At 32.3% G+C, this 27,942-nt stretch overlaps 2 protein-coding genes and 1 long non-coding RNA gene across 6 annotated transcripts in view; 1 reads left to right on the top strand and 2 right to left on the bottom strand.

The window, feature by feature from the left end:
- Window positions 1-41: 41 nt before the first annotated feature.
- Window positions 42-27,942, bottom strand: pkd2l1 (polycystic kidney disease 2-like 1). Of its 3 annotated transcripts, none has more exons than XM_087279386.1 (18): window positions 27,905-27,942; window positions 27,578-27,668; window positions 16,790-16,869; window positions 16,451-16,700; window positions 15,076-15,189; window positions 14,320-14,447; window positions 12,074-12,327; window positions 9,614-9,838; window positions 8,601-8,829; window positions 8,310-8,480; window positions 8,034-8,215; window positions 6,050-6,170; window positions 5,868-5,966; window positions 5,333-5,454; window positions 3,614-3,731; window positions 3,444-3,535; window positions 1,211-1,349; window positions 42-1,127 (listed from the first exon to the last, which is right to left on the bottom strand). In XM_087279386.1, the coding sequence occupies exons 4-18, from the start codon at window positions 16,659-16,661 to the stop codon at window positions 960-962; spliced, it is 2,373 nt and encodes a 790-aa protein (XP_087135512.1). In that variant the 5' UTR covers window positions 16,662-16,700; window positions 16,790-16,869; window positions 27,578-27,668; window positions 27,905-27,942; the 3' UTR covers window positions 42-959. The 3 variants fall into 3 exon arrangements, with proteins under 3 accessions (XP_087135512.1, XP_087135510.1, XP_087135511.1); XM_087279384.1 differs by having other exon boundaries at window positions 16,451-16,722; window positions 16,802-16,869; XM_087279385.1 differs by having other exon boundaries at window positions 16,802-16,869.
- Window positions 16,449-27,942, top strand: part of LOC147834210 (uncharacterized) — a 41,778-nt gene continuing 30,284 nt past the window's right edge. Inside the window, exons 1-3 of one of the 2 annotated variants that reach the window (XR_015505987.1) lie at window positions 16,449-16,673; window positions 19,323-19,369; window positions 19,568-19,650. This is a non-coding gene — a long non-coding RNA (uncharacterized LOC147834210). Of the gene's footprint in view, window positions 16,674-19,322; window positions 19,370-19,567; window positions 19,655-27,942 lie in introns of both variants that reach the window. The other variant, XR_015505988.1, reaches the window with a different exon arrangement.
- On the bottom strand, window positions 21,245-22,268 carry atoh7 (atonal bHLH transcription factor 7). Its single transcript, NM_131632.1, is given in 1 exon segment — window positions 21,245-22,268. A coding segment is annotated over 1 exon segment (405 nt). The 5' UTR covers window positions 22,212-22,268; the 3' UTR covers window positions 21,245-21,806.

Below are 27,942 nucleotides of genomic sequence, written 5' to 3'. Positions count from 1 at the left end.
CTCTTCTCGTTTTGTTTCAGCATATTAAAATAATGAATCCGTTTCTTTTGCAATTATTTATTGCCTATTATCAAGAATGAATAGAGAGAATATTCATAAATATAAATGTCTTTGTATACATGCAAGTGATATTGTTTCAAGATTAATATAAACTATAGCCATTTGGTTATATGCTGATATGCTTCACACACTATAATATACAAGTTCATATCAAAGATGAAATAAGTTTAGAAAAATGTATACAACAACTTTCCAAAGGCTAATAATACACAATGACTCTTCAGAACATGTTAAATGTAGCAGTCTAATATCAGCTTTCAGTTAAGTTTCCATATTATGTGATTAGAAAGAAAATTCCCAGCAAACAATTTTGTGTTTAGTAGACGTCTAATAGACATCTAAATGTTGACAGCTTGGCTTAAACAAACCTAAACTTGGGCTGTCAGTGAAAATCTAATAGACATCTGAGAATAGCCCAAAACTAGACTGGTCGTCAAATAGACAGACTTTATATGTGTAGTCATTCATTTCTGTTTATTTGATGACTAGTCAGGTTTTGGCCTATTCTTAGACATCTGTTAGATTTTTACTGACAGACAGCCCAAATTTAGCCTTGTTTTAGCCAGGATGTTTAAACATCTTTCAAAACAAAAAATGCTTAGGTTGAGATTTATTAGAACTAATAGTGAAAATTCTTCAATGTGAAAGAAGATTTCCAGCCTGATACAGTTGAAATTCCCAGAAATGAGGGAATTAATTTTACGCACCACAATACATCAATACACCGAGCTGAAACGTTACTCAAGCGGAATATAATCAGACTGTCAATCATAGCTTGTAATTGCAGGTTAAACCGTCAGTATAGAGAACAGGTATAAGAGCACTACTTCATCTATTGTACAGCAATACCTTCCTCTTTAGACCAGGCTTATTATTAGTCAGTTTCTGCATTTGAGGATTCAGTGACGTGCTGAAGTGTTGTTTTCAGTGACGACTGGCCATCCTACATCTGGATACAGACGATTCCTTGCGCTCCCCATTGGACCAGTTAATGACCAGGATGGGCCCTGAGCCAAGACTCTTTCCAGATTTACATGAATGTTCCCTCCTGAAGCCGGTCTTGATTCCTGTAATAATGCAATTATAGCACATAATTTATATATTTCATATTTGTTATTTAAAAAAAATAATCATTATATATCTGACTCACATCATCTCTATTCGTCTGCTTATCCATGTCTCTGCTTTCTGTGTTGAATGTCTGAAGTCTCATTTTCTCCATGACAAAATCCAGTTTAGACATTATAGCGGATACAGAATTTTCAAGCTGTGAAACTTTGTGAACCAGCCTGTAATGGAAAAGTAAAAATGACTGTTAGACATTAAGTCAAGAAATGCACCACCACCCTGTTTTTTTGTTTTTTTTAAAGATATATTTAAAGTCCCATAAACATCAGCATTATTGTTAAGTAACACAAAAAAATATCTAGAATAAAAATGTTAAAAACATTACATAGACTTATACTAATGTAAAAAGTACATTAGAAATAATAAATACTAGCATACAAATACTTTTAAAAGACAACTGAACATGCCAGATACGACATGTGAAAATATAACTTGTGTAAATCTAATTTTATTCTGTTTATTAAACTTTTAAAGAAACAAAAAAATGTAAACAAATTATATTCCCAACCTTCCCCCATAAACAAAAATAAACAACAATTACACGCAAAAAAAACAAATAACAAATTTAAATATAAAAATATATTTAAATACTTCAAATACAAAAACTAATTTAAAAATAAAAATATTTATAGAAAAAATACATACATTTGAAGTCAGAATAATTTCCCCCTCTGAATTATTAGCCCCCCTGTTTATTTTTTCCCCAATTTTTGCTTTATGGAGAGATTTTTTCAACATATTTCTGAACATAATAGTTTTAATAACTAATTATTTAATTATATTATCTTTGCCGTGATAAGAGTAAATAATATTTGACTAGACATTTGTAAGACACTTCTATACAGCTTAAAGTGACATTTAAAAAGGCTTAATTAGGTTGACTAGGCAGGTAGACTATCGGAAAAAAAAGATATATATATATATATATATATATATATATATATATATATATATATTTTTTTTTTTTAAAGGGTCTAATAATTTTGACCTTAAAATGGCTTTTAAAAAATTGAAAACAAATAAGATTTTGAAGAAAAAATATTATCAGACATCCTGTGAAAATTTCCTTGCTCTGTTAAACATCATTTGGAAAATATTTTTAAAAATAAGCCATGTACAGAGTACACATGTACATCAACAAACTAAAATTATAGACCTCCTAATCCTCAGGTAAAAAATACTTAATTAAGTGAAGTTATACAAAGTTATTTCGAGAGGAGCATGTGATATGATTGATCGCGGCTGGTCTGTCATCTGTATTCAGCAATAATTCAATCAGATTGATTCAAGCTTACAATAAATAGACCAATTTCGTCCTACTGTCTTAAGCTGCGGTCACACTGCACTTTTCTCCCCATAGTCTTTCATTCATACGCACACGAATGCAGCAGACTGGAAACACAAGCTTGTGCAACAAGTTTCACAGTTGGCTGCGTTAGAAAGTTCAAACTTGGTGATCTCTGACCTGCGAAATCACATCACATGATAGCATGAGAACAATCGAAGATCAAAACATGACCTCTCTGGACAGGAATTTAAAACATGGACCAAACGCTTGCTTTTTTAAATGTCTAATCATCTTGTTTAATCCCGCCGCTTTTTGCAGCACCATACAACAGAATTTCAACAGATTTTGGAGGGATCCCCCCTTCCACCCCATCTCCTCCTTTTTTCTACTTTTAACAGGGGGAGCTCTCGAGACCTACCGGATCCCAGAGTCCTTGTATGCTTATTTACTAGGCAGGAGCTCTGGGTTCTCTCCCTGGACCGCATGCCAAACCTGCTAATAGCATCAAGCAATAAGTGTGGACTCTTAAAGTTCATTCTACAATTAAAAAACTCTAAGGCTTAGATTGACAGTCTGTAGAATAACTCACATGCTTAACAACCCTAATTTTTATACAGTAATTAACTTGGCTAGAGCTAAAAGTGACTAAAGGTTGAATTTAAAAAGGATCATTTAAAAAAATATATTTGTTGACCTTTTTCTTTAAATTTCCCACCAAAAAAAGCATGTTAGTAGTTTAAACATACAATGGATAAAAAATGATCAAAATCTTTCAATTTTCAGGCCTCTAAAATCTATTGAACAGAAAAAACAAAAAAGTATTCTGGTTTTAGTTAAAAACATACCAAGATTAAAACTAAAAATATGAAAATAGACTAAAAATAATTCTGAATACTATAATAATACAGAAATAAACAATAGCAGAATAACACTGAACATGTTGAGGAATTACACTCTGAACACAAACCTCTGATAGTCCTCTGGAGGAACAGTGTTTCTGTGTTCCTCTGCTGGTTCCACACTGTTCTCGAGGTCACGCAGCTCTGCACTGAGAGCATCCTGAGCGTAAAAATGCACAATAAAAATCTAAATCAGTGTCATCCATCAACACTAACTAGCTAAATTAAACAAACATACCCTTTTCTCCTCCAGCTCCTGCTTCATGTTCTCCTGCTCCTGCTTGTCTAAAGTCTGGTTTCCATCCTGGTCGAATTTGGAGAAAGCGGCTGAGATCTCTCGGTCACTGTGACCCATCCTGACACGCAGGACACACAACCAGAAAACAGGACTTCTGCATTATACTTGAATGTTTTAATTTGACCTGAATAATAACTAGAACATCAATTACTACCTGTTTTTATGTCCATAAACAATACTGTAATGTGTTTAGAGTTTAGGGAGAAATAGTCAATAATGCACATCAATTATCTAGATGTATATTAAATTTTATTGTTTACAATATTTCCCACTTATTGAAATGTTCCTGGTGTCAACTTAACTCAAAAAATGAATAAAACTACTTCAAGAGTTCACACTTAGCTAATAATTAGCATGTTTGGGATGCTGTCCCGGGAGAGAGCTCTGAGCTCATAAGATCCTTGAGCCCTGGGCTCTCTCCCATTAGCAGGGCAAGAGGGGAGTTTGAGCTCAGGTAGATCTTGATGAACTCCACCAACTTATTTCTGGCTATTGGCAGATATAAGATGGCTTAGGAGATAAACGACTTGCTAAGAGCTTGACTATGATGCCAATTTGGTATGTTCAATTACTTAGGCTGCATGTTTTTTGGACTGTGAGAGGAAACCGGAGAACGCAGTGAAAACCCACGCGAGCAAGAGGAGAACGACAAAAATGTTGACTGGTTTAGTAGGAACTTTAACCAAAAACATTCTTGCCGTGAGGCAACAATGCTAAAGCACTGCGCCACCGTGTCGCCCATCTAGAAAAGATGGGGAGTAGGGGTGGGTGGGCAATGGTCACACTGCGCTTTTCATCCCAGAGACTTCCATTCATATGCAAGCAAAGGCAAAAAAATGGAAATGCAAGCTCGTGCGACAAGTTTTGCAGTTGGCTGCGTTGGAAAGTTCAAGCTTGGTAAACTCTGACCTGCGAAATCGCATCACATGACTGCATAAGACCAATCGAAGAGCAAAACATGACCTCTCTGGACAGAAATGTAAAATATGAACCAACCGCTCATTTTTAAATGTCTAATCATCTTGTTTATTCCTGCTCCTTTTCACAGCACTGTACAACAGAATTTTGCATACTCAAAGTCTATAGCGTGACTGCAGGCTTTCTAGAAACATCTGTGCAGGTGTGTTGAGGCAAGTTGGAGCTAAAATTAGCAAGACACAAGACCTCCAGGACCAAGTTTGGACATTCCTGCTGTACATAAATAGTTTGTGAACTTGTTTTTTATTTGTAAATGTATTGCTTTTATTTTCACATTGAGAAGATAAAGGTTCTTTTAAATATTCAAATATATATGAAATTTACTTTAAAATTTAATATACTTCTTATATCTATTTATTTAAATAGCCTACTTTTTTCCCGTGTGACAACAAAATTCTTACATTAATTGTTCTTTTTACAAATATAAAGGCATTGAACATAAAACAACTAAGTTAACTTAATTGATTTGTGCTGGGAAAACATGAAGGAATCATGTGGAATCCAGCATTTTTATCGTGGTGTGTGTATATTTATGTAAATTCCTTTTGTGTTTGCACATAATCAGCAAAAAAAAGCTCATTCGGCTTCTGATTCTGTAATGACACTACTTTACAATTGTATAAGCTGATTTACAGTTGTCATTGTATTATTAGTACTGTGTCTGTTTCATCTGAAACTTACTCTTTCAACGCGTTCCTGAAATCTTTAAACTCCAGCTCACTTGCGCCTGAATCCAGAGCTTTCTGAACATCAGAGATCTTTTCCTTTTTAAGCTTCAGCTTCATGAAAGTCTTAGCATAACTCTGAAATTGAAGCAGTTGTCCACATGAATTTAAAGAAACAGAACATAAAATTGGCTTATACGGTTACATAGTTTTCTATGTATACACTGCATAAAGATGCTTTTCTTACTTAGATTTTTGGCTTGTTTCTACAAATATCTTTAAAACATCTTAAATAAAGCATTTTCTAAACAAGCAAACATATTGTCTTGTTTTAAGAAAGCAAAATAAACAAAAGTGTAAATTTAATTCATGTGTAGTTCAGTATCAAATGATAATTGCATTCCTCAATTTTCAGGGACAAAATGATGGCAGTTTTGATGACCTAAACAAGGCAAAGACACCATCAAAATGGACAAAAATGTATTGTCAATAACACATGGCCTGAGTATACCTATATTAATATCCTTGAGCAGATGCATTGTATTACTAACCTGCTTGATGCGATCTGCAATCTGGAACTCGTCTTTCTGAGATGCGAGCTCTGACTTCACTTCAGAGTATGTGTCATTGATGATGGCCAGAAACATGTTCTGTTCAATCCAGGTCATCACGTTAGATTATAAAGAGACACTTAAACAAACATTTATAAATGATATGGGTCTGAAAAACTTACCAGTAACACAAAGAAGACAAAGAATACATAGGAGAAGAAGTAAATGGGTCCAAGCACTCGGTTTGCTCTGTCAATGGCATCATAATCGAAATCTCCAAGGATGATTCGAAACTGTGTGAAACTGCAGAGAAGTGGAATATTTTTAAAAAATTACATTTTATATACATAAATATTTATGAGTAGGAGTAGATATAAATATATATATAACTTTTTATTTTTACAACATATTTAATAAAAGAGTTTTAAATAGTTATATTATAGTTATTGTAAGTAATTATATCAAGTTTTCTCTTGAAATAATGTTTATATCCTATGTGTGTGTATTTAGTGACATTTTGTCTTGAAAATGATAAGGACTTCCTCTAGATTTACTTTTGACTTCCTCTGCATCTTGAATCTTACATTTAGCTTTAATTATCATGAAAAATCTTATTTTAGTCTTATTTAATTTTTTGTGTGTTTACTACAAAAAAATGTGCATGAAATATCTATTTTCTGTATTATTTGTAATTCCAGTAATAATAAAATGCACTTTCTGTCTGTCCTCATGCGCTCATCAACTCTGTTACAATGATTATAAAAAGGCATAGCTATTTGTAAAACACTGAATAAGCATGTGACTTTCTTCAATTGATATCCGTTGCTCTGGTGGAAAAATTGTGAAGAAATTGAGGCCTGTCATTATTCTTCTCTCATTAATTTGTAAAAAATGATTATGGTACAATAGTAGACTCATTATTTGTCAACGTTATTTCAGTGAATTCCTTATGCACCATTTGTAAAATTTTATATTCTAAAAAATTCATATATTTATATTATAGACAGGCTATGTGGTGTATAATTTAAAGTTATTTTTCTAGTTCTTAAAACTTAATTTTTATAGTTACCCAACTTAATTTTTCTAGATTTTATAACTTAATTTTTCTAGTTACCCAACTTTTTTCTAGTTCATATAACTTACTTTTTTATGGTCACCAACTTAATTTTTCTAGTTTTTATAACTTAATTTTTCTAGTTATGATAGCTTGACATTTTAGTTACCCCACTTATTTTTTCTAGCTCTTATTTATTTTTATTGTTACGCAACTAAATATTTCTAGTTACCTGACTTAATTTTTCGAGTTCTTGTAACTTAATTTTTCTAGTTAACCAACTTAATTTTACTAGTTCTTATAACTTAATTGTTTATAGTTCTTATAACATAATTTTTCTACTTACCCACTTTATTTTTTTAGTTCTTATAACCTAATTTTTCTTGTTACCAAGAAAGTTTTTCTAGTTTTTAAAACTTATTTTTTCTAGTTGTCCCATCTTGAGGTAACTCTCAAAATGGTGGAAAATCTCAACTCTGTTAGTGGTTAAAAATGTTTAACAAGGTAAACAATTAGTAACAGAATCAAATGTTTCCTTTCTTATTTAAGCATTTAGCTTTTTTTTTTACATCAATGGTTGATTCAGTTTACTGTAAATTCTATTTATTCATTCATTCATTTTCTTTTCGGCTTAGTCCCTTTTTAATCCTGGATTAACACAGGAATGAACCACCAACTTATCCAGCACATGTTTTACGCAGCGGATGCCCTTCCAGCTGCAACCCATCTCTGGGGAACATCCATACACACTCATTCACACTCATATACTGCACAAAATTTAGCCAACCCAATTCACTTGAAATGCATATATTTGGACTGTGGGGGAAACCAGAGCACCCGGACAAAACCCACACGAAAGCGGGGAGAACATGCAAACTCCACACAGAAGCTAAATTCTATTTATATGTCTAAAAAACATTTTACCATAATAAGGATGTCCTGAGCCGATCTCAAAAATTGTTATAAGGCAGATCATCTATTGACTACACGGTACATTAAAGTGCACCAAGCAATAGAAGAAAACAATTATTGGATTGTCCCTCAGTATACTAAATGTTAAATGACTTGGACTAGATCTTGATCCAACACGACACAAATAAAAACATCCTTACATGCATTTGTTAAACGTGCTGAAAGTTTCCACCTCTGTCCCAAAGAGCAGGTACCCAAGCTGAGCATACGCAAAAAACACAATGAAGAACATGATGGCAAATCCAAAAATGTCCAGAGCACAGCGAGCCAGTGTGGACGTCAGCTGAGTCATCGTCTTATTGAAGCTGATGTACTTGAAGATCTGCAAAGATCGATGACATTGCTGAATCAGAATGGGTCACTTCAATGAAAGACTGAATATCCACAAATTCTAGAATGTGATTTGAAAACATTACCTTAATCCAAGCAAAAAACAAATTGACTGCATTCATGTTGTTGTACTGGGTTTGCCAAAATGCCAAAAATTCAAAATCAGCATAGATGTCTGGTTGTTTCAGAAGGTTTCCGAGTAATCCATCCACTTTGATGGTCCGAAATGCACTGAAAACAATTGCCACCACAGCAAGCTGTACAAAAGAGCCCACAGTTACTGTTAAAATAGCCAGGTCAAAGTATAGAGATCGTTTCTATGAATTTGACTAGAAAATGGCTTGATGCAACTTAATATTTGATGTTTTTTTTTTTACCAGTATCACCACTATGTCCAGGATATTCCAGATACTGGTGAAATGGGAAAGTTTGTGGATACGAAATTCCAGAATCTCCTCCACGATGTAATATAAGATGAAAACACAAAAGACGATCTCACAGCCGATGATGAAGTAGTCCCAGGTGGTGACATAACGAATCAGCTTCACAGTGCGGATCTGATAGGATGGAATCGCTCCACCGGTAGCTGGAAACTCAACCACTAATCTAAAGAAACAAGATAAGATTCTTAATTTTATAATTTGAAAAGTAATAATAATAATAATAATAATATACTGTAAAAATGCTGGGTTGTAATGACCTAACGCTTGCTCATATATGGACAAACCCAACAGTTGGGTTAAAATGTAATTTAAATTGAATATAAAAACAAATCTAACATTGGGTTTGTCCATATTTGACCCAACACTGGGTTATTATTTTATTATTACTATTATTAATATTATTATTAAAATCACAATTTCACATTTATTTTTATATTTATATTTATATATTTATATTTCATTTTTATATTTATTATTAAAAAATAAAAAAAGAAATAAGCTTACTAAACAAATGAATAAAAATGTAACAATATAATATTAAACAAAACAATTTTATATTATGAACTATAACTTTTAAATATAAATTGTGTTAATTTAGTTCAATAAATTTTATGTAGTAATTTAATTTAATACATTTTTTCCAAAAGATGTTTATTGGGTTTTGTTTGAACAACAGAACAAAATACATAAAAATAAATAAATAAATAAATAAATAAATAAATAAATAAATAAATAAATAAATAAATAAATAAATAAATAAATATTAAAAATAAGTAAAAAATAAAAACTTTTAATGAAATATTAAAACATCAGGAATACGACAAATGGTTAAAAAGGTGAAAATAAATATATAAATAAACAACTTAAACTCAAATAATAACAATGCATAATTTAATGTTATTTATTATTTATTCGCAAATTTGTGTCATTAGAATTTCTATAAGTACCTTATAACACAGAAGAGATTAATGTTGGCGTTGTATGCAGTGAAGTCGATGAAAAGGACCCGCGTTCCTCGATCGAGCCACAGGTTTTCTCTCAGGTCCTCCAGCAGAGCGGCGCTCTCATCTCTAGTCGTTGTCAAGTCTTGATAAAACCCTGCTCCGCTGTATGTTGTCAGCAAACCCCAATGACTGGAGCCTTTTATCTCCTTCTCTGAGTGATACTGCCAGCTAAAGAAGAACAAGCCAAAACACTGCAGGTAAATAGGGTCACAAAAATAACTAACTACTTTAAAAATACTTCCCCAGTTGACTGATTATATTAAGCATTGCAAACTTTTTTTTTTGCATCACAAGCTTTCTGAAATGTTATATTTCAGTATGCAAATGAGGCACAGTAACATTAAGTATGCGCTAGTTTGCATACATTTTTAGTACAACATTTTGAACTTTCAAGGAGGCCTGGTTCAAAAAACTTTCTACTTTCTAAGTTAGTAACACTTTAGTTAAGGTCTCAATTCATGCTTATAACTAGTCTTATTACCTGCCTATTATTAAGATATTAACTGCCCATTAATAGTTATAAAGTATGATCTGCATCCCTAATCCTAAACAAAGCCTAAATTACTAAATTACTAAATATTATTAAAGAGCTAATTAGTAGTTTATTAGGCTAGTAGTATTAGTTAATAGTATGTTAACCACCAGCCTATGACCAAACTTTATTCTTGTATAAATGTCCATATATGTTTGCAATATTTTGAGAGTTTGAGCTTGTAAGGGTGGCCTGCTTCTTTATTTTGATTACTTTTGACTTTGTTTATGTTTAGGGAGGAAGATAAGCTTCCTATATATATTTTTAAAGACTTACAGATTATTTAGTGTATTTACTTTGCAGATTATTGAGGCAAGAGGTGAGGCAACAGCATTCATACAGTACTAGGGGTTGGGATTTTAATATTTGTTTATTTAAATTTAGAAGTCCAATGGGGGAAAATATGTTTTTTTAAATACAAGTGCAAAGGTTCAAAAAAGCTATCAAAAGATGGTTGTTTGATGAGGATAATTAATTTGGATGATGGATGATGATGTTTTATTTTTTTATGTTATTGGATTGTGAATAGGGTTGCAGCTGAAGGGGCATCCGCTGCGTGGGACATATGCTGGATAAATTGGCGGTTCATTCCGCTGTGGCGACCCTTGATTAATAAAGGGACTAAGCCGAAAAGAAAATGAATGAATAAAGGTATAATTGTATTTGTGAATAATTTTGTTCCTGTTTTACTATGTGGAGGTACTGTTTGTTTGATGTACAGTATCATCTGTATTTTGAAGCCATACTTTGTTTTTTTTAACAGCTAGCACCACAATGGAAACAAGCCCAGGGCTTTATTGTGTTTTTATCCTCGACAGTTTTTATTTTAAAATGTACGGGATAATTGTATTTTTTACAGTTTGTCTGAAATCTTTCAATTCAATTCAATTCAATTCAATTCGATTCAATTCAATTCTTTTGTTTGTTATTGTGGCCTGTGGCCACCCTGAAGAGTTTCTCATTTAAATTGCTACTTTTTCTATAATAAATCTATTCAATGACTCTCAACTGATTGTCTGTGTTTGGTTGTTGACTGAAGTTGATCCTTCGCATTAGTTTTTTTGTTTGTTTGTTTCCCTTAGAAATTCCACCACCCACAACCTTATTTTGTTTATTATGCCCATGTTGTTTTCCTCTAGACTTGGTGCATAATAATTGAAAAGTATATAATCAGGCAAACTATGTATGAACATATCCTTCTGTAAAACCATTTAGAGTATGTTTAGTAAGTGTAGTTGAAGTACAGATTAATGGCTTAGTGCAGGATAAAAATATAGAAATATTTTTTGTTATTGAAATCTAGACATAAAATGAAAAAGTGTGATAAAAGAAATGCGTAAACATGTATTCTGCTTTATTGACCAGTCCACCAAACCGCAAGACATTTCATAGTGGCTTGTGAATATTAGGCATGTTTCGCTGTTAGATTTTTTGAAATAAGAATTAGATAAGATGCTCTCAGTATGCCTTTATGCAGAAACCTTTTAATATATTTTCACTCACTTCTAAACTTCAATAAAATTCTTTTGAATCTTTGACACATTACCTCTTCCTCCAACCTTTTTACAATTAATATTAGGTAATTTATCATTCTCTTACTATTTATTTATCTAATATTATTTTTCTTCCCACTGTTGCAAAAGTTTAAAAACAAAAGGTGGAAAGTCCCTCACGATATCTGTCATTTGAGGAGTGTATATCTTTTTCACTAAATGCATTTTATAATAAAAGAGATAATGTTTCTGGATGTGTTCTTTATGTTAACTCAAAAAAACCTAACAAAAGCCAAAAAACATCTCAACGTAACAAATGAACACATTTCAACTTCTGAAGATTGACATAAGACTGCAGCTATCTTAAACGTGACTCACGCCGTGCCGTTGATCAGTCCAAACGCACCGTCATCCTCCTTCTTGATGTTGTACACATCGAAACAGTCACTGATCTCCTTCTTGAAGTCTGTGGGCACCTTGCAGGAGTTCTGCTTCACTTTGAGCTGCCGGACACGAGGCACTCCTAACAGTAAGTTCTCATAGTAAATGAAGGATTGGTTTCCATTCTCCAGAGGCTCATCATTGTACCACTTCGTCCAGTAGAGGTTGTCGAGTAACGGGCCCTCCATATACTGATTCAAGACATAAACAGACAGTCAGAATGGGATGCTAGAATAAATTTTGTCCCACAATTGTGGAAATAGCATATTTAAAAGTTTAATACAGTCGTGTGAAAGATTTAGGACACCTTACTGAATTTCATGTTTTTTGTATTAGGACATAATTGAACAATATTTATTATTAATTGATTGTTCATTCTGCTGTGGTGACCCCTGGTAAATCAAGGACTAAGCTGAGTGAACTTAGTGAGTAAACTTAGTGGGTGAGTAATTAATTGGTTCTTGGCAGATAATAAAATTTGTAAGATAACACCTCGGATGTATAACATTATGACATCTTGATCACACATCTCATGCTATGTGATTGTTCATTTAACAGAAATGTGAAGGATATAAAGGATGGAAAAGCCATGGGTGATAAACATAGGACACCCTATGATTTAGATGACTGTAGATCTACTGTTAGCAGTAAATCAACATTTCTGTATAATCCTATCAGTTCCCAAGATCATTCTGGAGAAGTTTTTGCTTTTTTTATTATTACTTATTTTTGCACAGCTCTCACAATAACATTTCAGTCAAGATGAGGTCTAGACTATTGTAACATCTTGATTTTCCACCTTTTAACTGTTGTGGATTTGCTGGTGTGCTTGGGATTTTGTTGCATGACCCAATTTTGTCTAAGCTTTAGCTGTGGGACTGTTGTTTGTTTTCACACACATCTGAAGACTCCAGACCATTGTCTGACTTATTTTAATTTCTGCTTTCACTCACTCACTCACTCACTCACTCCCTCACTATATTTATATACTACCAGCATATATGTTTAGATACCCTTCCAGCTGGAACTTAAAACTGAGATTACAAACCTCTGTGTTTCTCCATACACTCTCACATTCACACCCTACAGAAAATTTAGTTTATTCAGTTCACTTATACCACGTCTTTGGACTGTGGAGGAAACTAGGACAAATTCTACACAAAAAAGCCTCCTGGTCAAGCCAAGACTCGAGCAAGCAACCTTTTTGCTGTGAGGGACGGTGCTAATCAATGGTATATTTTGGTTTTATTTTCCAAAGCTTAAAACCTGCTAAAGATTAGATTGTGTCCTAATATATATGTAAAAAAAATAATTTAATGGGGTGTCCTAACTTTTTCACATACATTTATTTTACTGCTGTCTGTTAACTTCAAATAATATTCCATATATATAGTTGAAGTCAGAATTACTAGTTCCTCTGTATTTTTCCCCCAATTTTTGTTTAACAGAGAGATTTTTTACAACACACAGCTAAACAGTTTTAATAACTCATTTCTAATAACTGATTTATTTTATCTTTGCCATGATGACAGTAAATAATATTTTACCTTATAATTTTCAAGACACTTCTATACAGCTTAAAGTGACATTTAAAGGCTTAACTAGGTTAATTAGGTTAACTAGGCAGGTTAGGGTAATTAGGCAAGTTATTGTTTACCGATAGTTTGTTCATCTGTAGACTATCGAAGAAAAAAATAGCTTAAATGGGCTAATAATTTTGACCTTAAAATGTTTTTAAAAAAATTAAAAATGGCTTTTATTTTAGCCAAATAAAAACAAATAAGACTTTCTCCAGAAGAAAAAAATATTATCAGCCATACTTAGAAAATTTCCTTGCTCTGTTAAACATAATTTGGGAAATTTTTAAAAAATAAAAAACTATTAAAATGGGGGCTAATAATTCTGACTTCAATAAAAATTACATAAAATAAAACCAGTATTATTTAGAATAAATTTTTCTATTGTATTTGTAACATTTTAAAATATAATATTTTTAGGAAAATAAATTAAACAAAAACTATAATATTTGAAAAAAGTTAACATTTTTGTGATTGAGTATAATATACTCTATTTATTAAAAAAAGAAAGATTTCCAACAATTTTTCAATATTTAAATATCTTTACACATATTTCCCTTTGCCTTTTCTTTTTACCAGGGAACAAGAAAAGCAGCTCAAGCTCACCGTCCAGACATCATTCATGCAGCCAATGGAGGAGAAGCTCATGCCGTTGCTGCCCGGCAGATTCACAAACAGATCCGTCATGGCTTTAGTGTAGTAGTAGGTGGCGCTGCTGGTCATGCCGTAGGTCACTGCATGTTAAAGCAATCACATCACGTACTGAACCACACCATCCATCAATCCATCTATCCACACTCACGCAGATAAATAAAGCAAATCGATTCATTCAGCGCTCATCCATTAGCAGCGTTAACGTCATGAAAGTGGCCAAGAGTGTTTGTTTGAACACACAAAAACAGCCCCATTCAACAATGCTGCTCCAGCACAAACAAAACCTCAATTGCCTGACCTGAGCTCTTATCAGTAAAAGACAGCAGGATTCTGGTTGTGCTCCTTTCAGGCCTGATTTTGCCATGGACAATGGTGTGTTTTAACACAGGGGACTTTTATAACCAGCACTTTATCTTTGATCATAATAGAGGGCAAGAGAATGGCAAGACGTGGGATTAGTTTGGATTACGGCCAGAACAATCAAAGAGACAAAAGAGCAAACGAATGTCATTTGAACTATTTTACATTTATATGTGCTAATGGATTTGTCTGTCTGTCTGGGATCTTAATATGCACATCTGATCTTTATGTATCCGTTGGTAGTTAGGTTTTTGCCTCCAGCAGTAGTTTTCCTACCGCACAGACAAATCTACATCCAAGTATAATTCATCAACTCTTTTGATAAATGTAATAATCATATAAACTTACATAAGCATAAATCCACAAGGAAAACAATGTAGATGAGCAGCTCTTTGAGATTTGCTTTGACGTTGAGCTCAGGATTCTCCTTTGTATCCTTTCTCAAAGCTGTTCCCCACAGTCCTAGCACACAAAAATAAACAATTGTTTATAAATATACATGTGATTATTGTCTTCTATTTTACATTTATTTAATGATTTTAAATATTTTTACTGACCAAATTTCAATTCTAAAAGCAGCATTGAATTGAATCAACAAATTGAATAAAATACTGAATAATAATAATAATAATAATAATAATAATAATAATAATAATAATGATGATAATGATAATAAAGCTAAAAACTTGCATTTCTATACTATTTAGGTAATTAATTGTTTAACTAAAATTCCTAAAACTATTTTTATTATTTAAATTATTAAATAGCAAAGCAACATTTAAACAAACTAAATAATAATTGTATTAAAAATACAAAGAAAAATAATACACATGAAACGCTAAAAGAAATAATAATAATAATAATATCAATAATAATAATAATAATAAAGTTAAAAGCTGGCTTCTGTTTATTTACTAAATTAAAAAATAATAAGATATTTAAAAGTAACATTTTAATAACATAATATATTAATAGAAATAGCATTTATTTAATTATAATTTACAATATACTTATATAATACAATTATACTTATTTTTAAATTCTGCAACTGAATTATATTCATTATTTTTTCTGCTTATTCCGTTTATTAATCAGGGGCTGCCACAGCGTAATGAACCGCCACAACTGAATATATAAAATAATAAGCATTATTTAATTAAAATTATTACAAAATATGCTCAAACTTATTAAATAATAATATATAATAGAAGAAAACAATAGAAGAAAGTAAAAACAAAAATGCTTAACCTATTCATTTATTGCAACTGTGAATAATATTTAAAATGGGGCTATTTTTTAATCATTACAAATTGTACAAATCATTTAAAAATATTATAAAGAAATATTTAAAAACATTCCCAAACATTAGCAACACTTAGCAGTCAAATAAACAATAATTTAACACAAAATAATCTGTAAACATCGAAGAAAAATAGGGACAAAGTTAAAAGCTTACTTGTATTTTTATGATGTTTCCAAATTGATTACAAATTGTAAAGGATATTTTAAACATAACTGGTTATATTTTTTATAATAGTTCATTTTAAAAATATGTAAACAATACTAGCAACACAACAAATAAAAAATGATTATATAATAATATATACAAAATGTAATGGACAGTAATAAAAACAAGTTTATTATTATTATAAATAGTTTATTATTATTAATATTATTATTATTATCTTTCACATTACAAAAACATCCATGTTTTCTCGCTTACCTTTGATGGCTCTAAAGAAGAAGGAGCAACATCCAGACTTCTTGTCCTCATTGGGCATAGTTCGCGCTTTGTCCTGGTTCAGATAGGGGTTCTCGAGAGGGCTGTGAAACCCGGGCTGAGGGCTGTAAATGGTGCTCACGGGTCGCCGCACGGCCGCAGGAGAGCCGCTGAAGGCCTGATTCACCCAGCCTCCATGACCGAAGCTCTCCATCTCGCAGCTCAGGTGATTCTCCGGCCGGTTACTAAAGTGCTGCATTGTGGTGAACAGCTCTCTTTTTAAGAGTAGATGGATTTACCTTATGTGTTCGAGACAGGCTTTTGACTAGGGAGAGACTCTACCTGTATTTATACCTTTTAGCTTGAATCACCTCAGTGAGAACAGGGCAGTGGTTCTGGGAAAGGAGGGGCTCGTCTTTTGTCTACAGATGCATTTAAAACAAAATCCATTAATGTTCTGGAACAGTGATCGACAATACAGAGCTAAAATTAACGCCAAACTACGTCACAAATTGTACACAGGATAATGAGAGATCAATACTTTATAGCTAACGTTAGCCTAGTCCTTTTGAAAATTAACCATGAACTCAGCAAAAGCGTAATGTTTACCTCATTGATTAGCCTAGCCAAAGAATTGGTAATTTTCGTAAGTAAAAGATGCAATGACATGTTAAAGTATTAGAAGATTTTAATGTTGCTAATGAATGTTAAATTAGCGACACGGTGGCGCAGTGGGTAGCGCTGTCGCCTCACAGCAGGTTCGAGCCTCGGCTGGGTCAGTTGGCATTTCTGTGTAGAGTTTGTAGTGCTCCGGTTTCCCCAACAGTCCAAAGACACACATAGGTAAATTGAGTAGGTATCTGTAGTGTTTGTAATGAGAATGTATGGGTGTTTTCCAGTGATGGGTTGCAGCTGGAAGGGCAATCGCTGCGTAAAACATGCTGGATAAGTTAGCGGTTCATTCTGCTGTGGCGACCTTGATAATAATCGACTAAGCTGAAAAGAAAATGAATGAATGTTAGCTTTTAGTCAAAGTTATGTCTTTAGTCATAGACTGTTTTAGTCTAACATTAGACTTATTTGTCGTTAGTGTTAGCCTAAGTCTAAAACCAATAATGAAAATGCTATTTGATAAAAAAACTTTGTAAGAGAACAATAGGATTGTTTACTCTTGATAAGGGTCAGGGCAATCTTGCTTTACGTTTAATTTAGCTCATAATTCAAGTGGTCTTAACATTCATTCATTCGATTTCTTGTCGGCTTAGTCCCTTTATTAATCCGGGGTCGCCACAGCGGAATGAACCGCTAACTTATCCAGCAAGTTTTTATGCAGCAGATGCCCTTCCAGCCACAACCTATCTCTGGGAAAACTGGTCTTAACAATTAATATCAAAATAATAAAAGAAGACCTTTGACAAAACTATATTTGTTAAATACAAAAAAGAAATCTCTCGAGTTATCCAGAGATATCCTTTTAGATAATCTCTTTGTGGCCCTCTGGAAGTGTGAAAACCTGTGTAATAAATAATAAGAAATCATGAGTGCACATTGAATGCTAGTAAGTCCACTTCTGCTCTAAAGAAAGCATAGTAAGTATATGACCAGGACTTTGATTTATAGGTAATAATGTTAATATATATTTAAATTTAAAATGTTTACATGCTCTTTAGCAGAATCTGTTAAAATGTAAAGAATTTTATGAAAACATATCTAAGATCATAAAATAAAACTTTTACAGGGGTTTATTTAAAAGTTTTTCAGCTTTGTCTTGTGAACTGTATGTAAACATATTTTATCTAAAATATCTTATTTAGGACCGTACTAAATACAAAAAACAACATGCATTTTGTATGATCTTTCTTATTTTGTTAAAATTGTCACATTTTAACAGATTCTGAAAGAGTATGCAAACTTTCAAGCACAACAATATATAGTTTTTGACTGCAGGCTTTTTCCAAAAGATAATAAGATGGAAGTTTTAACAATTACATAATTAGACTTACATTTTAACAATTACACATAAAAAATAGAGAAAAAAACAACAACCAACAGTCAAACAAAAACTAAACATGCATTCCCCCAACCAACTATCCAATGGTAAAAGTACCCTGCAGGCACAGGAGGTCAACATGACGTCATATTGACGTTGTACCCCAACATTGTGGGGACATTGAATTTTGTTTGGAAATGAAAATCAAGTTGACGTCAGAACCCAACATCAGGCTGATGCCAATGTCCAACCTAAAATCAACCAAATATCAACTTTTAATCATGTTGCACCTTGACGTTGTGTAAACGTTAGCACTATGACATCTATCAGATGTTGGATTTTGGTCACTTTCCAACACAACCTAAAATTAACAAATATCAACATAATTTGACATTAGTGTTAAACGTCAAACGATAACGTTGTCCCTAGATGCTGGCTAGACATTGAATTTTGGTCAACTGACGTCATGACCTAAATCGAACCTAATATTAACATCTTATGATGTTGTGTGCCTGCTGGGTAGGTACTAAAGGCATAATAAACATTTTAATCACAAGTTTGTAGAAAGGAAATAAAAGGGGACCAAATTTTTTCAAATAACAAAACATTGTCTGTTAGGGTATACCGAATTTTTTCCAGATGTAATGTACCCGTTAACTCTGCCAGCTATACTTCAAGAGTTGGAACTTATTTTTTCTTCCAAAACAAAATAATACGTTGTCAGAGATCAACCCATATGAAACAGAAGAGGCATCATTGTGGGGAAAAATATTTCTCAGCTTTTATTTACATCTGAACAAAAACGTTAAGTCAGAATTGGCCGAAGGGGTATAAATCATTTTGGTCTTGACTTTGTACTTTTTTATGCATTTATTTATTGCACAGATGGAATATTCCGCTTCGGATGATCCATGTATCACCAGGAGACACAGGTATTAATTTATTTTTGAATTGTAATGTTTTGTTTGATTTCTTTTTGGCGGTTCATTCCGCTGTGGTGACCCCTGGTTATTAAAGGGAGTAAGCCGAAAAGAAAATAAATGACTGTATGAATGAATGAATAATTTCTTTATTGTGTTATGATGTTTTGACACTCATTGTGCTGGTGGCTGTTGACTTCTGCATTTTAGAAATAAGGACCACAGTTTCAGCTTAAAATCTTATTTGTTGTTACACTGAAGAAAGGGGCACTTGGACCTACATCTTGCATGGGGTGGGTGAGTAAATTACTATTAAACTTTCATTTTTGGATAAATATGCCTTTAATGTGATATTATGATAAGGGATTATAATATAAGAATTGAACCATGACCTTAAGCTGTCTAATTCAGAAACGTTTTTAAAAAGCATTGTAGACAAGATACAAGCAAGTGTCTTTAGCGTAGATTGATGCATACTGATCATAACATGATGATTGGTCATAATGACAGGCGAAGCTAAACGGATTAAGACGGGTTTATCTAGCTTCACGTACACGCTTTCGGCCGAGCACTGGCCATTCATGCCTCATTAACACTGAAAAGACACGTTATACACAGTCAGTAGACAGCAAAGAGTTTAATCTCCTCTCTAAATTAAGAGTGGTTATGAGGACAGCCGTAGTCAAGTTTGTGCCACTCGCTCTGAAAATATGTTTTCTTTTCACTACTGATATTGTTGGTTTACTATAGAGTACACTGTAAAGAAATTCTTGCCGACTTCACTTTTTTAGTTGAAACAAATTAACTTTTCTAGTCTTAAATAAATCAAACTGACTAAAATATTCTGTTAGTTTTGTAATTAGTTGAAACCTAATTAACCTATTAAAATAAGTTAAAGCATCATAGACATGTTGTTGTCCTGACTATTTGTGATTTGTTGTTTTAGTTTATATGAGATATTTGAAAGGTGGTCAAATAAATTAAGCAAAACATTAAAATTTGAATATATTTAGTATGTTATTTTCTCTCTTCTAAAAGTGTTTCTGTGTAAACAGCACAGCGGTCACTCAATGTACCTGCGACGTCATTCAGGCATTTAAACAGTATTTATAGCATCATTGCACTGACATTAGAGACATTTGTTTGGTGTCGTCTTATCTTGGGATACAGAGGGCTTCGGTGAAATGACTTTATCTGTCTAGTGAGCACACCAGACCTAGTGTTTGCAATGCGTTTAGATCTTTTTATTCAAAAAAGTAATGCTGTAGTAAAATTTTATTTCATATATCTAACCTAGTTCAAAATGGAGAAAAATGTTACGTGACTAAAATAATAAATATGTTTATCTTCTGTGTTTCTACACTTTAAAAAATTATATGATCAATATGTCCTGCCAGCATTTGTTTTTAGGTCATTGTAACTTATTAAACTAAGTTAATCTTGTTCTAACTTAATTTTAGAAGTTACGCGAGCTGTTTTAAGTCAGTTTAACATAATATAAGTTCAATAGACTAGTAAGGTTAATTTGATTCAGCTTAAAAATTTAGGGCAGCCAGGATATTTTACAGTGTATAGATAAGATTTTTTTGTAGATGATAGTACAGAATATGTATGAAACAAATAAATGTTTAATTGTAACATTAATGTTTTGGTTTATGTATGGGACAGTGCAGTAATGTTTGCCGCTCAAAGGCTGGGGCTAAACGATGATTTTAAATTACTAAATGAAGATTATTTACTTTAATTTAAATAATTTAAATCTTTAAAACCTTTTAAAAATCAAAACAATTAAATTAAAAAATATTTGTAGTATAATATATAATTTTTGTATTAAAATTAATATGATCTAAAACAATTGAATAAATCAAATGTTTAAAGTAAACAAATGAGTGGTTTAGTCAGTGTTTATTCTAACACAGATTAATTGCACCATAAACAAAATATAACATTTTAAATCCAGCTCAATCAAAAAATAAACTACAGCTTAAACTACTCTGGCTACGGTAAAAAACATTATACATAAAAATACAATTTTAAAATGTATTATTATAAACATTATCACACTCTCTTCCCCTCTTATTGAGTTTATCAACAAAACACAGCAAGAAAATTCAATGGCAGAATAACATCACAGTGTATGATATTCAGCTCTCGACTTTGAGCTGAGCACACACCAATCACAAAGATTTGATACAAAGCAATCCAAATAAAATATGAACATCTGATTCATAAACAAATGCGCTTTTAAGTCCTCATTGACAACCCGCCCAATGGAAGATTTTCTACAATTGCACAAAAACGTACTTTTTCCTCACCCTGTATACCACTAGAATGATTCAGACTCCATTAAAGCATGAACATAAAATATTACATAGTAATACAAACATATTTACACCCTCCTGTATCCACATAAAGAAAGATACAGTAAATGCTCCATCAGTCAGTCACTTCAGAGGCTTTCGTAGTGGTAGGAGAAAGAAGAAAGCATGCAGTCACTTTCCACAGGTGAATCGTAGTGCATAAAATATCCCTCAGTCTGTAGGCCGTCGAACTGTAAATTAAGCCAGTCTTTCTGAGGATCCACGTGTCTACCAGCGTCGCTCAGGATCCGATTGAGGGCCATGATGTAGCTCAGAGCCATCTGTAGGGTCTCGTATTTGGACAGCTTCTTGTCTTGACCCCACTGTGGAACCACTTTCCGAAGCCGGTCGAATGCCGTGTTCAGGCCTTGCATTCTCTTTCGTTCTCTTGCATTGGCCGCCATCCTGCGCCGCATAGCACTCTCAAACTTCTCCGGGTCTCTGGAATCAGAATCAGACCCGGAGTCTGCACAGCTCGGCCTGCGGGGCTTCATGGCTCTTCAAAAAAGTCTCCAAAAATGTCACCGATGTTCTTGGGATGTAATTCCGGATGGTTCTTAATCGCTTCTGTTCTGCCATAAGGATGAGCGATGCTTATATAGAGTATTAACAGGTGGCAGCAGGTGGAGCCCCACCCTTATTACTCCATCCAAACATCCATTATTATTAATGAAACGCACATCTCCAACAGCAGGACTAGTGCAGTCCAGCCCCAACCCCCAGTAACTCAAACTTTAATGACATTCCAATTAACTTTGGCTGCTCTATCACTGAAAACAGGCGTTACAAACCAGAGATAACTTACCATCTGGCCACAACCAGCGCCGGGTGGCAAGGACCATTACCTAATTAAAAAGTGCATGCATCTTTAAGCAACCGTGACATCTTTGGATTTCTTAAATGAGAACATTGTTTGCAGGAGTAATTGCCTGTATAGAGTCAGTTTGATTTTGCAATTTGTTTTACAGGGTTGTAGGTCTCATTATTTACATTTATTACTGGAATCTTTTAATATAAACGATAATTTGAAGGGATAGTTCATACAAAAATGAACATTTACAGACTATTTATGCACTATTTTATTTAAGTGGTTCCAAACTTTTATGAGTTTCTTTCTTCTGCTGATCACAAAAGAAAATATTTGGTTGAAAGCTGCAAACCTGTAACCACTGGCTGCCATTGGAAAAATAAATACTGTTGAAGTCAATGGTTACCGGTTTTCAGCATACTTCAACATATCTTTCTTTGTGTTCAATGAAAAAAGAATAGTATACGGGTGTGCAATTAGTAATAAGTGAGTAAATAATGAATTTTTCATATTTTTTCATAGATAGATTCATCAATTTTATATTGATGTTAATATTAAATTGATATATTGTTATATATTTATGCTATACTATTATAATCCACATTAGTTTTACTGAATAAAGTAAATGGATATTTTACACATCGCAACAGTTTTTTTAAAATTAACTTTTACAAATAGAAAGATTGTTGTTTTGTTTTGGTCAAACATACTCCAGTTGTCTTTGTTATTCATAATGTTAAATTGTAATATATAAATATTTAAGGTAATATTAATATTACATGTAATATTTGAGTTACAATATGATAATACATTATGTATATAGGTCATAGACGAGACATTTTAGTGTGCATCAAATTAAATTTACATAAGTAATTTACACGGAAAGCATATTAAATGCAATTTGAGTGTGTAATTTTTCTTATGCTTTTTAAAATAATTTTCATTAAATGTAACATTCTTTAAAATATTTTCAAGATTTAATATTTTAAATTATAAGCGTTGGTGCTAATTTGTTCATTTTTGCTGACAAACTAATATAACCTAGTGGCTTGAAGAATAATGATAAAATATAAACATTTAAAATAAAAATATTTTTGAATTACTTGTTAATTACTGAACTGTATTAGTACAGTTATATTGTTACATAATTATAAAGTAATAACCAGCATGCTTGTTTAGAAAAAATAACATGTGAAGTTTCTACATTTTAAACATTTATACGGTCATTTGCAATCTTTTAATATAGCGTCAGTGTTCAAATTTTATACTTTTATATAGAATATTTTAATATAGTGTCAGTATTCATCTACTGTATCATCAGCACATTTCTCTATATTACATATTACATTCTATATATTTAATAATATATAGTAAACCAATAACAAAACCATATAAAACACATTTGTGGGGCAGCACTAAATAATTGATTTGAGTGTCTCAGAGGAATTGAGACAGACAGAAGTCTTCGACAAGCTGTCGATCTCAATCTGTTCAATGTGAATCAAACAAAGCAGATTCAGACAGTCACAGTTTCACCCCCTCCAAAAAAAGCCTGTTGGCAAAAAAACTCATTCATAAACCTTTCCAAAATACTATTATTGTTATACTAAGGTTATAATATAATAACACACAGATATAATATATATATATATATATATATATGCAGTCTATCTTATATACTGTATATATAATTGCTATACTATGAAACAAAATGTTTTTAAAGTTATGCATTATGAATTATCACCTCTATAGTATAGTAATTATCTATAACATATTTTCCTACAGGTACTTGAAATCGTAAAGTAGCGTTCTATATAAAATACTGCACTAAATACATACATTATTACATCTGATTTGTGTACAAGTGACAAATCGCTATATCTCTTCTGCATAATTCATGTCCCGGCTGACTGTGGCCATCAAGCCATATACGCTCATCTGCATTAGATGAGTAATTCTGCTGTTCAATTGGGCATATAAACCCAATCCACTGGTTTAGTTTGTTTTCATTGATTGCAGATTGGCATCCCTGACCAGCTGCTGCTTGTCCCGTTTAAAGGGCTTGGTCCAGACATGTTAAACGGCCTTGTTTTTTCACTCGTTCACATGATAGGCTTGTCTGGACTCCTATGCAAAAGGCCATATGTTACAAGCTACTCCTGTAATTTTTGAGACAGTGTTGAGCAGATTAAAGATTTACTCGGTCTTGACGAGGGGAAAGTGAGAAGGTCTATTATCAGTTTAACAGCTTAATCCAGGATTTAGTAAATCTGGTTTTCATTTAAAGCATAAAGCGCCGTTCATTCCGAAGGAGAAAATGGTCTTAAAAATCGAATGCGTAATCCTCTGAACTCGAGGAAAGTGACGACTAATGATCAAACTCCTACTTAAGTCAAGCTGACAGTCAAATAATAGATGTAAAACTGAGAATGGGTGCTGTCTAATATAAAATAAAATATAATATAATATAATATAATATAATATAATATAATATAATATAACATAATATAGATTTTATATGTTGATATAACATTATGATCACTGATATTTGAGTATAAACTGTTGTGGTCATTTAAAAAAAAAAAATCAAATAGACTAGAATAGAACTAGTCATTTAAAGCTCTATGATGTAAACATAATCTACCAAAAATATACAGTATAATAACCAAAGAATATATCTAAAGGTCCATCAAAATAATATAACATTGTCATTTACAGTTCTATGATATGACACTTCTTTATGATCCTTGAGATGAGTATAAACTGTTCATTTAAACACTACATCTATCAAAACGAATATAGAATATAATATATTATAATATAATATGATTTAATATATAATATAATAACTTATCATTCATTAAAGTTCATCATCGATATGATCTCTGAGATATGGGTATAAACTGTTGTGTTCATTTCAACACATAATCTACCTAAAAAAGTGAGAAGAAAACTTAAAATCTTTAATCTTTAAAGCTATTTTTGATCGATTCTCACAGAACTGGCATATTGACCAATGAGGTCATTCAGAAAAGTGAGGCATATTGTGTAAACAGTGACCTCCATAGATGAGGAGACTTGAACCCCCACCGTCAGATTGGGGCATCTGGTGAGATGAGGCTCGTCACTGTAATTAGGTCAAGCAAGGTGCTTGTAATTTCATGCCTATTTGAGCCTTTTTGTTCCCTTCTGGTTGTTATGTTTAATCTTAACTGGTCAATGAAGCAATGTCTTATTAAGGGCAGTCAATTAGACAAGAAATCTATATTCAATTATTATTGTTAATGTTATGACTTATGTGGGACAAAGATGAAAAGGATTTTCAAGTATAAAAAAAAACAATGGAAGCAGTTTTCGTTATGTGTTACAATGTGCCCTGCTCAATTGTTTTATATTTGGAGAAATTTTTAGTTATTTTTGGTTTAAAATTTTTACAAAAAAAAAATGTTCATAATTTTTGTGGCATTGTTTAAAAGAAGCAATTCTTTATAACGCGTTACAATTTACACTTTATTTTACACTGCCGTATAAATAGCATGGGCCGGTAAAAGATTGTGACTGTATGATTACCTTTGATAAAAAAAAATCACGGTATCACGGACGGTATTGTGATTACTGCTCTAAAATAAATTCTTTTTTTAAATGTCTGGGTAAAAAACAAGAACTGTTTTCACCTTTGAGCACAATATAGTTTATTTTAAGAACAGTTTGATGATGAGGGTCCTTTTTTATTAAAAGTGTTAATAAAAAAATTACATATATCGTTGGAACGGTATAACAGATAATTCTGGGGGTTTTTAAACCTTGACCTTTAAACTGGTTATCATCCCATGCCTAATAGCATTTGTCTATATTTATTTAGAAATTCTTAGTTGTGTTCAGTGTATAGAAAAATACAGAAATAAACATATTTTCCTTATATAAAATTTAACAAAATTTATTTACTTTTTAAAACGTGCTTCCCTGTATTTGTATTAAATCAAATTATTTTTTAATATTCTTATTTAAACATTTATTAACATAACATTACATAACATTTTAATTTAAAAAAATTAAATAATAAAAAAAAAATTGTATATAATTATAATGCAGGGCTCAACAATAAGAACTGCTTGATGACCCAGGGCCAGCGTGAGAGATGCTTTGGACAGTAGACAAAATCATTACTGGCCTGATCGGGCCAGTACTGCCTTGTCACTAAAGTTTAATTTGCCTGCAACTATTTGTTAATTGTGTGCAAAAACTTACTTACTTAGTCTTAGAAGCGAGAAACAGTTTGTGCTTTTAAGCCTTTAAATGTTACCTTCTCTGTGATGTCTTAAAACCCATATTGCTTTTCAGTTCATTTAATCTGATTGGATGTTGTGAGCATGTTATATTTTTCCGTAACCTGGTAACAACCAGTACAGCGAAGAGACGGTAACATCGCAACAGCATTAAATTATGAGGCTAAAAGAAAAACGTCTGTTTCTAACATCTTGGAAGCAGAGTTGCACAGTTTACCATCATTTTGGCAAGTCAGCCACGTTTTCTTAAATAATTTAGAACTGCAATATAATACATTTTCCATAATACTTTTTTTATTTGCATAAAACTTAGAATTTTGCTCATTATACATTTATATATATATACATTTATTATATATATACATTTTTAAAATATTTAAATTCTAGATTCACATATATTATTTTTGATACATTATTTAAAATATGTGACTAAGAAATAACTATTAACTTTTTTTCGGTGGGGTCAGTAAAAATTTGGCAGGGCAAGTAAAAATCTCAAACACAGGCCTGATCGGGCAAGTAGAAAAAGTCCTTAGTGTTTAACCCTGTGATGTATCAAACCATATATTACCTATAATATCCAAGCAGAAACAAATATCAGTTTAGTTTGTTTTCAGGCCATTATAACAATTAGCAATGTCCTACTGACAACATGGCATTGCTTGCAACATTTCTTGTGAAGAGTGAAACTATATCAGGAATAACGTTATGGATCAACACGTGTAGCTGTATATTAATAAACTTCAATGCATCAACAAATACTCACATTCCTTCTTCCTGTAATGGTGTATGAGTTAAAATATTTGGCAATCCCTGTAAACTGGTGTTGGCTCCCAGCATCGTGGCCTCCCATGTTCCTGTTTGGAGATACATATTCGTGCATGTTTCGTATTTAATAGCGTCCAGTAAGACTATGTGTTTTATAAAAATTACAACAGCACAACTGAAAGAGCTTTCATGTGATATCTCACTTGGTTCAAGGTGAATTAATTGTCATATTTATTATTCCCAATCATTGTGCCACATGTTAAGATACACCTAAGATGAATTTTATATCGATTTAAAAAGTGTTCAGATAAAAATTAGATCTTACCTGGCTGAAATGCGGTCAGGCGATAGATGGATAGTCTT

The sequence above is a fragment of the Danio rerio genome, chromosome 13, assembly GCF_052040795.2.
Source record: "Danio rerio strain M-AB ecotype USA chromosome 13, GRCz13ab, whole genome shotgun sequence".
NCBI lineage: Eukaryota > Metazoa > Chordata > Actinopteri > Cypriniformes > Danionidae > Danio > Danio rerio.
The sequence above is the reverse complement of the archived record's forward strand: the minus strand, read 5'-3'. Positions and strand labels throughout refer to the sequence as shown.

Coding starts and splice junctions, on each gene's coding strand:
- pkd2l1 (XM_087279384.1), bottom strand. CDS start 27,664: ATGGGAGGCCACGATGCTGGGAGCCAACACCAGTTTACAGGGATTGCC. Junction 5,967..6,049: donor TTGTCTTCTTTGTGTTACTG/GTAAGTTTTTCA, acceptor TGGATTGAACAG/AACATGTTTCTGGCCATCAT. Junction 1,128..1,210: donor AGCAGACGAATAGAGATGAT/GTGAGTCAGATA, acceptor GCATTATTACAG/GAATCAAGACCGGCTTCAGG.